This window comes from Sarcophilus harrisii, chromosome 3 (assembly GCF_902635505.1).
Source record: "Sarcophilus harrisii chromosome 3, mSarHar1.11, whole genome shotgun sequence".
Taxonomy (NCBI): Eukaryota; Metazoa; Chordata; class Mammalia; order Dasyuromorphia; family Dasyuridae; genus Sarcophilus; species Sarcophilus harrisii.
Window position 1 is genome coordinate 202517072 of NC_045428.1, and position 15133 is coordinate 202532204.

General features: G+C 34.5%; 1 protein-coding gene across 3 annotated transcripts in view; it reads left to right on the forward strand.

Annotated features, from left to right (window-relative positions):
* The window catches only part of ARHGAP6 (Rho GTPase activating protein 6), a 580691-nt gene that overhangs the window by 549429 nt on the left and 16129 nt on the right, over positions 1-15133 (forward strand). For all 3 annotated transcript variants that reach the window (XM_003765584.4, XM_023500347.2, XM_031959003.1), the window contains exons 9-10: positions 1157-1336; positions 12961-13058. In XM_003765584.4, coding sequence (XP_003765632.1) covers positions 1157-1336; positions 12961-13058 — 278 coding nt within the window. The remainder of the gene's footprint in view (positions 1-1156; positions 1337-12960; positions 13059-15133) is intronic.

Below are 15133 nucleotides of genomic sequence, written 5' to 3' on the forward strand. Positions count from 1 at the left end.
TATGAAATGAGTTTGTAAGGATACTTTAAAATAATACTCAAAAAGCCTTGAAATTATATATTGTAATTTGATCCCTCATTTAAATTTGATTGTTTTTTTCCATAACATATAAACTTCAAATGGTAAAAATGCTACTGCCCTTGACACATTTTAAAAAGAATACAGAAACAAAAGAGGGGCTGGATGGATTGGGAGGAATGAAACAACTGTCTAAGCACAATTTTCCTTGAATCCCCACTGCTTACCCAACAGATTACTTGAACTTGGCTTTGGTCCATTCACCTGAAAACAGCCTTGCTTTCTAAAAATAAACCAGCCACAGTACCATGCTGGAAGTGCCAGGCCAGATGCCAACTTGGTAGTTTGCAAGGCAAGAACAAGTCTCAGCTCAATTTTTTAAAGTACCATTCAGAGCCCTTGAGTTTGACATTTTGAACCTAATCCAGGATTTCCTTGGATTGCAAGGACAAATGAAGTTCATTCCAAGAATGAAGGGTGTCACCTATTAGCAAATGATATTTTCAGCTATCAGAGAAGGGTTCCTGGGTTTCCAGCTAATCTAGGCCAGTAAAATATGAACTCTATTAGAATAATAAATAGGAAGAAGAATAAAGTTAGGTTTTCTTAACTACAGGCCAGGTAGCAGCATGACATAAAACTTGCCAGACATTTTCAGAATTGGGAACAGACAAAGAGATTCTCTTAGTTCTCAATTTGATGAATTTTGCTTAAGGAAATGGAAAATAAAGGTACTTAGCAGGCAGCATGATATATAATGGAAAGAATGCTGCCTTTGAAACCAGAGGATCTGGATTCAAATTCTGTCTCTGTTTACTTCCTATATAATCTTAAGCAAGTCTCTTAACTTCTATACATCAGTTGCTTCATCTGAAAAATGGTAATGTGGATATTGGACTATACCTCTAAGGCCCCATCTCCACTCTGCACATAGTCAATCAATCAGAAGCCATTTATTAAGTGTCTCCTATGTGTCTACTCTGTGCTAAACACTATGATGCATCAAATAGGAATTTTGCAGACAATGTAGGGGGAGGAAAACTGAACAGAAAAGAAAGAGTAATAATGATTGAGGAACTACTAAGGTCTCTGCAAAGCAAAACCATTAACCAACTTATATTTGTTATTGTTGCCCTAGGTCACTGGGAACAAAATGACATCACTTAATTTGGCCACTATCTTTGGTCCTAACCTGCTGCACAAGCAGAAATCTTCAGACAAAGAGTTCTCAGTCCAGAGTTCGGCCCGAGCAGAAGAGAGCACAGCTATCATTGCTGTCGTACAAAAGATGATCGAGAGCTATGAAACCCTTTTCATGGTAGGTGACTATTTCTTTGCCAATTGATTTTTACTTTTTTGCCTCAAGAAAATCAAATATAACTCATCTTCCAGCTTCCTTTTAAATAGGAATATTGTTATTCAATCATTTTACTTGAATTTGACTTTTTGTGATCCCATTTGAGATTTTCTTGATAAAAACAATGGAGTAGTTTGCTATTTCCTTCTCCAGCTCATTTTATAGGTGAGAAAAGTGAGGCAAACAGGTTAAATGATTTGCTCAGTCACACAGCTACTAAACATCTAAAACTGTATTTGAACTCAGGAAGGTGAGGCTTCCTGACTCCAGGTTGGGCACTCTTTCCACTTGGAACTTCTGTCAGAGTTCTCGTGCATTCTTTGAAATATTCTCAATTATTTATCCTTTAAGGAGAAATTTAATTTTCCTTAATAGTCAAAAGTCATTTGCAGACAAAGCTGGTCGATCAACTGTATAATACTGATATTATTCCAAAACATTGGAGCAAAGCATAATGTAAACTGAAAAAAACTCTCATGGAGAAAAAGGGCTCTGATAGGAGAGAGCTGTGGAAAGAGTATTGGTGCTGAAGTTGGAGAACCTGTATTCAAATCCCAACCTTGGTGTTTATTATTTGTGATACTTTAGGTAATCTGTCTTAGCTCCATCTGAAAAGTAGGGGCTTTGGACTAGATGGCTGACTTTGTGATCCTCTCTAACTCTATCTAGAAATCTATGATCATTTTTCTAGATGGCCCTCAAAAAAACATCTCACTATGGAAGTGGAAATAATAAGAACTGAGCAGAAGTAAAAGCAATAAATTTGGGAATGTATTTGTTTGCTCATTCATTTGACAAGCATTTATTAAACACCTAATGTGTACCAGATGGTATGCTAAGTGGATGGCTTGATATAAGAGAAAAACTTCTTAATAATAAGAGTATTCTAAAAGCAGAAAAAACTGCTTCAAAGGGTAGTGGATTACCCTTCCTTGGAGATCTCTGGGTAAAGGCTGGATGATCACCTATATTTGTAGAATGGGAACTTTTTTCAGATATAGGTTGAACTAGATACTTCTTAAATGCAGAGATTGTGAATGATTCTGAATTCACTCCTTTTGTATTGTTCAGAGGGCATTATCTCAGTCTTACAGTCTCAAAACTGAGGTATCATCTTGGACTCCTCTCTGTCTTTCACTCTGCCATCCTATATCCAAGCTATTGCTAAGACCTGTCCATTTCCTCTTTGAACATCTCTCAAATATGCCCTCTTCTTTCTTCTGACATTGCCAGCACTAGTCTAGTACAAACACTCATCACTTATTTCAATAGTCTGGTAGTAGGTATACTTATCTCAAGTGTCTTCTCACTCCAATCCATTCTCTATTCAACCATTAAACTGATTTTCTTAAAATACTAGTCTAATCATGTCTCTATAATCCCTCACTCAGGAAACTTCAGTAGTTTCCTGTTGCTTTCAGGAACAAATACAAAATCCCTTGTTTAGCATTCAAAACCCTTCATAACTTAGCCTCTCCTACTTTTCCAGATTTCTTACAATTTATTCTCCAGTGTATACTCTTCAATCCAGATATATTGGCCTTCTAGCTGTTCTACAAATAAGACACTCCAGCTCTTCACTCTAAGTACTTTATCTGTCTTTCAGGCCTAGAATGCTCTCCCTCCTCTTCTCCAACTTCTGAGCTCTCTGGCTTTAAGTCCCAAGTTAAAAAAAATTACTTGATGCCTTCCCAAACCCTTTTTAATCCTAATGCCTTCCCTCTTTAAGTTATTTTCTATTTATCCTGTATATAGGTTGCATGTAGTTTCCCCAGTTAGACTGTTAAGTTTTTTTGATGGCAGATACTTTTGACTGTTTTAGTACAGTGATTGATACATAATGGGTGTTTAATAAATGTTGATTAATTGATTAAGACTTCAAGGATTTCTGTGTAATTAGTACAGCTGTTTGTGTTTCTGGATGAGTAATGCTGCTGTCAGATAAAGCCTTTATTGTCTTCATGTAAATTTTTGGCATGTGTATTACTTAGGCTCTTAAAAATATTTGTGTCTATTTATTTCAAACTGTTACCAATTTTGCTAGAGTTTAGTCTTTGATTTTCTAGTTACCTCTGTGCCAGTTACTGGTATCTTTCACCAAGTGGCCAATAGGATACTGTCAGCAAAATGAATTAAAATTAACACACATAGATCTATGTTAAAATAAACACAAGCTCTTTATAAATCACAGGACCAAAATGTATGTAGGCTTTGGAGACTTTTCTAGATTAATATAAACATATGTGTCCATCCAAAAATAGCTTCTTTAATTTAAAGTTATATTTTTGAATACTACTTTGTCCAGAAGCACAAATTTTTAAGAAAAGAAAATCGGCTTTAACTTGGTATATTTCCTACGCCTCAATGGACTGGACTGACAGGTCGCTAATCTAATATCATTGAACCCAGAACATAGCCATTATTCAGTGATTATGGCTTCCTTGCCATTCCTCACATAAGACATTTAATTTTCCAACATTTTCATTGATTTTCTCCCATTCTCTCTATTCTTCTCCTCTGCCTCCAGGTTTTCCTTTAGTCTCAGATAAAATTCTCACTGCTGTAAAAAGTTCTTTTCCAGGCCTCCTTAATGGTAGTGCCTTCTCTTTGACATTGTCTCCAATTTGTGATGTTCAAAAAGGTCAAGAGACGTAGTTTCTCAATAATTAATCATCTATTAATAATGCTAGCATATTACCAATAAAAAGGATCAGTGACACCTTTGAATGCCAAAGACAAATTATGATGGTAAGCTTACAGTTTAAATGTACTTGGAAAAGGAGGTGTTCCTGAGGGTAGCATTAACTTTGATTGGCTAACAATTAATGCAAGAATGAATATTACAAAGAGAAATAGACCTATATCAATGAAGGGGGGATTTTGATTATGTAATTTACTTCTAAATTTCCCAGTCTTGGAAAACTTGATCAAAAAATTTATGTCCATCCAAACCTGTATAGATGCAATGCCCTTCAGAGACTGGACAACTATAGGCTTCTTAAAAAATCCTGAACCTAATTCAATAATTAATAATTAATATGAGAGAGATAAACATTTCTCTCTAATTTATATATATCTTGTTTGTATTTAGTTGTTTGCATAATGTCCTCCATTAGACTGTAAGTACCTTTAAAACAGAGGATGTATTTTGCCTTTCTTTGTATTCCCAGTACTCAGCACAGTTCCTGGAACACAACAGGTTCTTAACAAATGCTTGGTGACTTGATTTGAAGACACATAGACAGAGGAGGAAGGAGGGAGGGAAGGAAAAGGAGAGGTAGAAAGGAAAGAAAGGAGAGGAAGAGAGAGACAGAAAGGAGAGGGAAGGAGGGAGGGAGGGAGGGAAGGAGGCAGGGAGGGAAAGAGGGAAAGAGGGAGAGAGAGAGAGAGAGAGAGAGAGAGAGAGAGAGAGAGAGAGAGAGAGAGAGAGAGAGAGAGAGAGAGAGAGAGAGAGGGGGAGAGGGGAAGGAAGGAAAAAGACCTTAACAAATCCAGGAAAGAAACCAGAGAAACAGTGATAGCTTGTGGCCCCCTCCAAAAGCAGCTATCATGGAACAAATTCAGGATCCTAGCTTGCTGAAAATGTAGGGGAGTAGATTGTGAGAGATGCCATTAGGGAAGAAAAGAAGAGGAAAAAAGAAAAGAGAGAGTTGCTATTTGCATTGAAGAGAAAAGAAAATCAGAAGCATAAAGTTGTATATTATGTGGCTCTCAAATGAGAGGAAAAGAAAGGGGGATACCTTCTACTGGGGCCCAAGGAGAATCATCTCCCTAGTGAAAAGAGAAATGAAGATATTTAGAAGATCTGGATTCAAATCCTGCTACTGAGACTTACTTCTTAGATGAACTTGGGAATATCACAAGAGTATGTAAAATGAAATTGAACTAGATAGTGTCTTCAAACTCCACATCTTTGATCCTATGATTCAGTGATATACGTGGGTAAAAGGACTTCCTATGGAGGTCTTTGAAAATAAATCAAGCTAATGACTTTTCACTTTATCAGGACTACAATCATTTAAGTGAATAGCTTCATATGATTTTTCCATGAAATCTGAAAAAAATGAAAAGACAAAGAAATCTAAGAGCAACTTCTTACTGCAACTAGGCATTCTCTGAAAGCTAATCGCTCCTGAACTTGGATAATCCATATTGACTTTGGCAGTGAAATGGGGACCACAGTGAAAGGTGTTACTGCTATTAACAAGGGCAAATGCACATTAGTCTTGGGAAAAAACTACGCAGAACCCTTAGTTCCTCAGAAGAAATCTACATCATATTATAAAAATGCAGTAGCATATTTTTTCCTACTAGTACTGCTTTCTCAGAGACTAAGGGAGGAAAAAACCAAGCCCCACCCCATTCATCTATGATTGCTGGAATAGAGCAGGCAAATGTGGGAAGGCCAGGGTGTTCCCATCAAACAGCAGCATCTCTCCGAGCTGGGGAAGAGCACCCTGCACGTGGGAAATTCCAAAGGAGAATTAGTGGGAGCAAGGGTCAAATTCTAGGATTAGAGCCTCTGAGCCAAGCTTTGTCTTGTATTCTCTTCTTTAGCTAATGCAAATTGCATTTTTCTTTAGTCTTTTTGGCCAGCATTTGTGCTTGTAAAGTCAAGAAAAGAAACAAAGCAAATACCCAGTTAATCTAACCAGAAAATACCCCAAACCTAATTGTTGCTTTTATCTAGTTATTTATTCAGATTAATTACTTTCCCTTTCCATTTCCCTCTGTAAGGATTGGTTCTAATTTAACATTTCTTTTTGAGTGGTATCTTAGTTTTACATCTATTTCCAAAGCCATGGTAGAGACCATTGGATGCTACATGGTTAAAAATAGAAAATAAAATACAAAAGGAGAAGGGAGATCCATGATGAGTAAAATCACATCACAATTGGTACCTTGCAAAGAAGCTATTTTGTGATCCCAGCAGATGTTTCATAGGATCAGGACTTTGTTGATCTGATTACAACAGATTGTTTATATCAAAACAAGTGCTTTCAATCTCACATATCTATAATGAAAGCACTTTGTATGATAGCAAAAAAAGAAGAGAAAGTTGAATTAGTTTCAAAATCCAGTAGATACTAACTATAGTTAAAAAAAAGGCAAGATATGTTACTTCTTAGAGTTTTATTACTTACCTCTTTGTTGTTGTTGTTCAGTCTTTTTACTTTCTGTGAGCCCATTTGGCTTTTTCTTGGCAGAGATATTTGAAGTGGTTTGCCATTTTCTTCTCCAGCTTGTTGTCCAGATGAGGAAACTGAGGCAAACAAATGAAATGACTTGCTCAGAGTTCACACAGCTAATATATGTCTAAAAGCAGATTTGAACTCAGGAAGCTGAATCTTCCTAACTCTAAGTCTCTAGCCACTATACCACCTAGTTTCCCCACCTACCTTATATGAGTTATTAACACTTCTTTATTAACACTTAACACTTCTTTATATCCAGCTTTTGAGTATAGATTAAGAGCCGAAAGGGATTTCAGAAGCCATCAGATTTAGCTCCCTCCTTTAATAGATAAAGTAATTAAGATCCAGGCAAATTAAGGTTCTTCTCAAGGGGTCATACAAGTAAGATTCTGAAATCCATTGTTCTATCCACACTTCCCTGCCTCTCAGGAGGCACTTACTCCTTCAAATATCTCAAACATTAACATAAAACCCATACAAAACTATTGTTCACAAAAAGATGATTCTGGAGATCAGAAAAGGAAAGAGGATAGTTCATATATCTCTAGTCTTCCTCCTTGTAGGTATCATCACTTCCTAATAATCTAATCAGAGGAAAGAAGCAATTTTATTTCCAGGTCCTATAGATTGGAAATATGATTTCTAACATCCTATATCAATTACCCAAATGCCACTAGAGCTCGGAATCTTATCCATTTTTCATGGCAATTATAAGACTATATTATAATAAATATATGTTATTAAATATATATTATATATCATATATATAATATATATAAATATATATTATATATATTAAATATAAAAAATATAATATTAATTAATATATACAAATAAATTATAATAAAGCATATTCTTAGTCAAAATAGAAACATTGACTCTGGTGGAAGGGCTCTAGCAACAAAGACTGATTTTGGAGGACCCTGGGAACTGCCCTCCAAAGCAATTCTGTTAATGACTTCCTCACTTCAGCTTAGAAACTGCAATTAGCTCCTATTTCTCTCTTCCTCTATATATCCTGGGAGAGAAGCCTTGGTCATTCAGGGCTTTTAATTTGTTCTGGAGAACAAACTACCACTGCAGGTGGGCCTTCTTAATCCGAATGGTTTTATTCTCTTATCTTTGGAGGGTTTTCACTGAGACAGGACTGAGAAATGAAAATAACTTTTTTTTTCTTTAGAGACAGCTCTGCAATTAAAAAAACCAGTATGTTAAGATCTAAAGAGTTCACTTGTAGATTTAGCATCTCCATAGAAACATCAAGAATTGCTAAATTGCTTTAAAAAAAAAAGCCAATTTTTTTGATTGACAAGCAATGCAGATGCATCGAACAGAAAGTACAAACCAAAGTTTTATGGGAAGGTTTTGTTTTTTAAATCAGCTTTCTCATGGATGTGTACTTTTTAAAAAGGTTTTTGAAAATCACATTCATAACAATTATCTTTAATTGTTATGAATACAAATTTCTAGTTGGTAAGGATACAAAACAGTCATCTTTGAGTCATTTATTATGGTGTTTATTTCCAAAGTAGCTGTAATGGAGGAAACAAACTCTGCAAAATGTACAGGAGTTCTTTCTAATGATCCCAGCCTGGAAGAAGAAATGTATTTTTCAAGCTTCCAGGGATTAAAAGGAAAGGACAATTTTGTTTATACTGATAGCATGACATTTGTACTACTTACAAATAGAAAAACATCTGGACCAGAGCATGTAACCACAGAACTTGATGAAGAGCTACAAAACTAATAATTGTTTTGGGTTTTTCTTTCCTCAAGAGTAAATGAGCAATTACATATACATACATACATATATGTGTATATAGACATATAGATATACATATTTACATCAATATTGTTATCTATATGTAGCACTTGTAAATATAAGAAGTGGCATTGTAGTGGAAAGAGTGCTGGACCTGGAATCAGAAAGACTCATCTTCCTGAGTTCAAATCTGGCTACAGTCACTAACTAGTTGTATGACCCTGGACAAATCATGTAACCCTATTTGCCTTAGTTTCCTCATCTGTAAAATATGCTGGAGAAGGAAATGGCAAATTACTCCATTATCTTTGCTAGGAAAACCCCATAAGGGATCACAAAGAGTTGTACATGACTGAAAAACAACTGAATAACGACAGATATACACCATACACATTTCTTATTGGCTAGTCACTTTACTCTGTACTGTATTTGCTAGATACTATGGGAAATTATTCCATGCTCTTGTAGCTTAAACTCATTCCATTTGGAAGGAAGAAAATAAAGGAAGAACTGAGAGGTAAGAAAGTATAACATCATAGATCTAGAGCTGGAAGAAATTTCAGAGGCCATTTAGACTGACTCCCCAATTTACAAATGAGGAAACTGAGGTCCAGAGAGTTGAAGTGCCATGGCCATGCAAGTGCAAAATGGAAGAGTCAGGATTTGGAACTACTTCCCCAAATCCTTTCCAATGTTTCAGGCATTAAAAATCCTTAAAGAATAGAATTTGTTCTATTCTTTATTCTACTATTTTAATTTATAATTATATATAATAAAATAAAAATAAAATATATAATATTTATATTTATTCTACTATTAAAGAGTAGAACAGCAGAAATATGTGCATAGCATTTGACAATATATATAAAACTAGTGTAACTTGTCACAAATTCTATGGGGGTTTGTTGGAATGATGAGAGTAATTTGGAGCCAAGTCATGATGTGAAAACTTCATAAAGGAATGGCTCTTGGGGGAGGTTTTTGAAGGAGATGGGGTATATGTTTTAATGAAGAGGAAGTAGAAGGGGTGTTTCAGGTTTGGGGAAAATGGAATGAGCAAATACTCAGAGACAGGAACACATGAGTCATCTATGAGGACAATAAGTTGGCTTCCTTAGCTGGCTTTCTTAGCTGGAATATAGCAAGGAAACTGCATTAAAATTATGGGGGGAAAGGAGAAAAGAAAGAGAAAAGGACAGAAACAACACAATGAATGATTCAGGAAAGGTGAGAGAGTGGAAAGATCACTGTATTGGCAGTCACAAAACCTCCATTGAAGCCTAGGATCTGCCTATCAATTGATTCATTGGCTAGACCAAACTTTTTTTTCCTCCTCCCTTGACTTTAATTTCCTCATTTCCGTGAGGTAGAATAAATAGAAGATCAACTTTGGAGTCAGGGAGACCTAAGTTTAAATCTTGCCTCTGAAACATATTAGATGTATGGCCATGGGTAAATCATTTAATCTTTCAGTGCTTTAAATATATCTTTAAGACTAAATTTTAAAAATAAAAGTATGCTTAGAATGGTTTTACATGTATATATAAATATAAATATATTCATTCATCCACTTCTCCACTCTCCCCCTTCCAGAAAATTAGCTCCTCAACCTATTTCTTTGTTCACCATATTGGTACTAGACTTTGTATGTATGACAGATGGCTTTTAGCACACTGAAACCTAGAACCCCAGAGTGTAATTAATCACAATTCTCAGCCTTCCCATAAGTGGATTATAAACATGCATTACCTCACTAAAGTGGGCTTTCTATATAAGAATATTAACTATTCAAAGGCTTTTGACCTAAATGTCCATGTAGGAAAAAACAAGTGGTAGATGAATATTTATTGTCTATAGATCAATGGTGTCAAACTCAAATAGAAATAGGGGGCCACCAAATCATACATGAAGATCCCTGTGGGCCTTTTACTAACTTTAAAAAGTTAGTATATTAACTATATACTAGTTATACTCTATTATCGACATTATTGTCAATATTCTTTACAATATATTAACATTATTGATATACTATTAAAATGTTTATTTTCATATATTTAAATATATATTTATTAAATATATGAATATATTTATGTACTTAAATATTTTCTATAATTTATAATCTAGTTCAGGTTATACTTGGGAGTGTTGTGAGCTGCACACCATTTGAGCAAGCATGTTTGACATCTCTGCTCCAGAATATGAAAATACCCTTGTATGTATAACCAATCAAGTTGGTTCATTAGTATGTGTGTGTTTGTGTGCATTCTGGGAAGATACTACAAATGAACAGTGACTTATACCTAGAATCCAAGAGAAAGAAGATAGGCTAGATTGTGTTTGGGAAATATATTTTCAATGACTTTGCACTGCTCCATGAAACAAAATTATTTTAACATGTATATTCTGATGATGCTCTGTGGCTTTGCATCATGGACCTCAGTGTTCAAATAAAAATTGTCACTGATTTAAAGAGCATTGGGGAAAATTAGGGTGAGTACAAGCAGGCTGCAATATATTACCAGTAATCACATTTGCAGAAGTAGAAAAGATATTATCTTTGACTGGAAAAAGAGATGGGCCTCTTAATGGACAGAGGACAAGGAACAAAACATATTGATTTCCTAAGTGATATCCTCAAAGGTTAAAAGACATAGAGGAAAATCCCCTACCATGTTAGGTAGATATTCTAATGAAAAATTAGTGTAAATCATGAATAAGAATCACATAAGATTATTGAAATCTGCACAATTTGAGGAAATAATTTGTTAAGATTATAGATCCAATGAAGAATGGAAATAGAATTATTCCTCGACTCTAGCTCCTGCACACACAGTAAGCACTTAATGAATTGCCTTTTTTTATGGCTTTCAATTTTATCCACACAGGGTATTACTTAAATCTCCCCACAGGGATTACTTAAAATTGTATTGTTTATATATTGGACTACTTGCCATCTAGGGGAAAGGATAAGGGAAGGGGGGAAATTGGAACACAAGGTTTTACAAGAGTTAATATTGAAGAATCATCCATGTATATATTTTGAAAAATAAAAGGCTTTAACAAAAAAATTGTATTGTACATTTCTACTGACCCAGTATCATCTCAGTAAACATAAATGCTATTTGGAACTCACTATTTTCTGTTGTTGTTTATGCTCTTTGCTGTGTTAAAAAAAAATGAAACAAAAATCATCATTTTTTTGTAAATTGCTTTCCATTAAGAAGTATAAAATCTCAGCTCTTCATCACTACTGAAAGATGACTCAATACCATTACTCATAGCTCTACCAGTACTCTTGTGAAGTCCCATAATAATATAAGGTACTTTAAACGCAGGACAGAAAAAGTTTCCAGGCCCAAGAGATCATTCTTTGACTTTCTGTTTAAACAAGAGGAAGATTATTTGGCTTTTGCTAATGATAAATCTTGGTTAATTAAGTCTTAGTACTCATTAAACCAATTAAACAGAAAGAGAGTGACTTTGAGCAAAAACAGGGATAGTGAAAACAAATTAAGAAAAAGAACTCTTCTAAGAAAAAGATTCTTGGGTCACTCCAGTAGAGGATGATTTTGCATATGACCAATTTAAGTTTATATCCAGACCTCTGAAGGGGAAAACAGTGTATGAAAATGTGTAATAGCAAAACAAACAAATAAGAAAAAAACACAAGTGATTGTGTATATGGTGCCATTTTTTAAAAAGTGAAGTGAACAGAATCAGGAGAACAATCTATACAGTGTCTAAAACAGTGGTTCTCAAAGTCTGGTCCAGAGCATCCTGGGAATCTCTGAAGTCCTTTCAGAGAGTCTACAAATTCATAATTAGTTTTTATTTTTAATGTGATCAATATCTATAATTATAAACTGCATAAACAAAAACTCTTTGGACAGATCCTCAATCATTTTTAATGGGATAAAGATATTGAGAACAAAAATTTGAGGACCACTGATCTAAAACATTGTAAAGACAAAGAAGTTTGAATAACTGAAGAATTTTGATCCATCCTGTAACTATTCCAGTGGACCCATGATGAAATATATTCCCCAGGTCCTAGTGAAGTGAATTTAGAGTACAGAATGAGACGTGTTTTTTTGACATGACCAGTGTGGATATTTATTTTTGTTTGATTATGCACATAACAAGAGGTTTTTTTTTTCTTGTTTTCTTTATGGCAAGATTGAGTAAGGGAAGAGAGTGAGAGAACAAATTATATTTTTGAGTGAAAAAATATAATTTTAAATTAAAAAGATACATGTTTAATCTATATTGGATCATTTACTATCTAGGGGAGGTGGGGAAAGTGAGGGACAAAAATGTGGAACACAGGGTTTTGCAAGGGTAAATTTTGAAAATTATGTTTGCATGTATTTTGAAAAATAAAAAGCTGTTATTTTTTAAAAAGATAATGATGGTTAACATTGGAGATGTGAAGATCAGAGGATTCTCAAGCCAAGGTGCCCCCTTTTAACAAAGAGTCAGAGTATGATTTCAAAGCAATAATCTCCTTCTGATACTTAAAATTGCCTTTTATTTCTGTAGTCCCTCAAAAAAAAATTATATGCCATAATTCCATACTTTTCTAAGCTGTTCCTCCTATTATTCTTTTCTACTTGTTTTTATTTCTTCAGGTCCCTCCAGATCTCCAGAATGAAGTTTTGATCAGCCTATTAGAGACTGACCCTGATGTTGTGGACTATTTACTCAGAAGGAAAGCTTCCCAATCATCGTGAGTACTCTTGTTTTTTATCCTCTAACTTCGTGTTGGGAATTTCCGTTTCTGTTGGGAAGAATTAGAAAGGTTGCCAGTTTCCACGGCATTTTGTGCTCTCTTTCTAAACATAGGCTGTTCCCACACAGGACAAAGTTTAGTGGAGACTTGGCAAGCATCTGGCTGATTTGATTGATGCAAACACTCAGACCAGATAATTTAAACCAAAAATTCCACTTTAGTGATTTACCTTGATCATAAGACCCTTTTGCTGGCCAGATCTCCACTTCATCTGGATAGGTACAATATCACCTTTTAATTATATTGACTATGCAAAGGAAATTAGGCATTTCCTGGGTTATTTAGGTTCTTGGGATGTATTTCTTGGATGGGGGGGAAGGGGAGAAAAACCAAGTAATAGCTAGTAGGAGCTCCAAGGAACATTGATATGAATGTCAATAAAGTAATGGGGTATCTCTTTCTTAGAGGCTTTTAAAGCATATCTTCCTTGATGATACCACTTTACTGTAGAGCTTATACTGCTGAAAAACTTAGGAATATACTGAAATGTTTTAATAGAACCCCACTTATCTGAGTATGTGAACACTCTAGTCAATCTGTTATCTATTAATGCTCTCATGCATTTTTAAATTTATTGTTTCTATTTATAAAAATGTGTTCTGGGTCAATGAATGTGCACATTGAATACTGTGCACTTGGTTTTAAATTAAATCCGTGCAAAATTCCATGCCCTTGGACTTCGTGTTACACAAAATAGTATGGCTATTAAGCAGTTATTTAATTGATTTGATCAAGACTTAACAGTTAAATCAGATAATTTAAACAAACAACTTTAGAATTTTCACGTCTATTTAGGTACTTTGGGGAATATATAAAATATAAAAAGGCCTAAGTGCTAACAAATAGTGCAGAGACCTCTGATCTGCATTCAGTATGTCTATAATGGAAATAGAATAGTTGTATCTTTGAGGCTTGTAAAGCATACTTTACATGCATCATTGTATTTTTGTTTTACTATAAAGCATATACATTGCTGAACTACTTAAACATAGCCCAATGGTCCTCAATTATTGGTACTGATTATCCATTCTGGTCAATTTAATGAATAAATGCCAATTTTCTAAATCAATACAGCTTAAGAATGATAATAAATGTTCAAGATAAAATTCGTTCTAGATATGAGGTCTGTCATTACTGGGGAAAATTGGTTTTAAGTATAGTATCACAAAAATGTTCTGTAATATTCAGAGAGGAGTGTCTATTCAAGTATCTCTTTCCTTTTCTCCTTAAAAAAAAAACAAAAACAAACAAATTTCAATATAGAAAACTGTTTTACTAGAGTATTTTAAGGAATTTATAGAAAAGAATACCATACCATAGGTCTCCTTCTTCCTTCTTTTAGCTGCCTTTAGGGTTCCCTAACTATAAATAAAACTTATGCCTTTCAGCAATACTAAATTAAAATCTTTTATTCAGAAAGGAAGAATTTTTCAGCGGCTCATTTTTTCAGGTAGTATTTATTCACACTTATTTTGAGCTGACAACATGCCCTTCTATTATCAACTTTAATCAGTAAAATATTCTTTTGATTTAGGCTATTATGACAGGAGTAAACTCATTTTCTCTCTCTTTCTATCTCTCTGTCTCTCCCCACTTCATGCGCACACACACACACACACACACACACACACACATATATGTCATGCATAAAGGCAACACAATAAGGAAATGGGCTTATTTGGAAAGAATTAATTTCAGGAGGTTTGGAAGTAGAATAAACAGGAACTAAAGTTGGATGGGTCAAATGGAGTGAGCTTATGGAGAGCTTTGGGTGCCAGACTGAGGAGTTTTTGCTTCTAATGAGATCCTAATGTTCTTTGTTAGAGGACAATTTTAGATTATGATCTACTAGAGCTATAAGAGATACACTTAAAAGAATCAAGTCAGACTGGCCACTTTGGAGTATATGAATATGAAACTGTCCTCACTTTTTACTACTTAGAATTTTGCTACTTTGTTCATATGGCATTGCCTAATAAAAACCTTCTATTTGCCTAATATTATCCAACTGT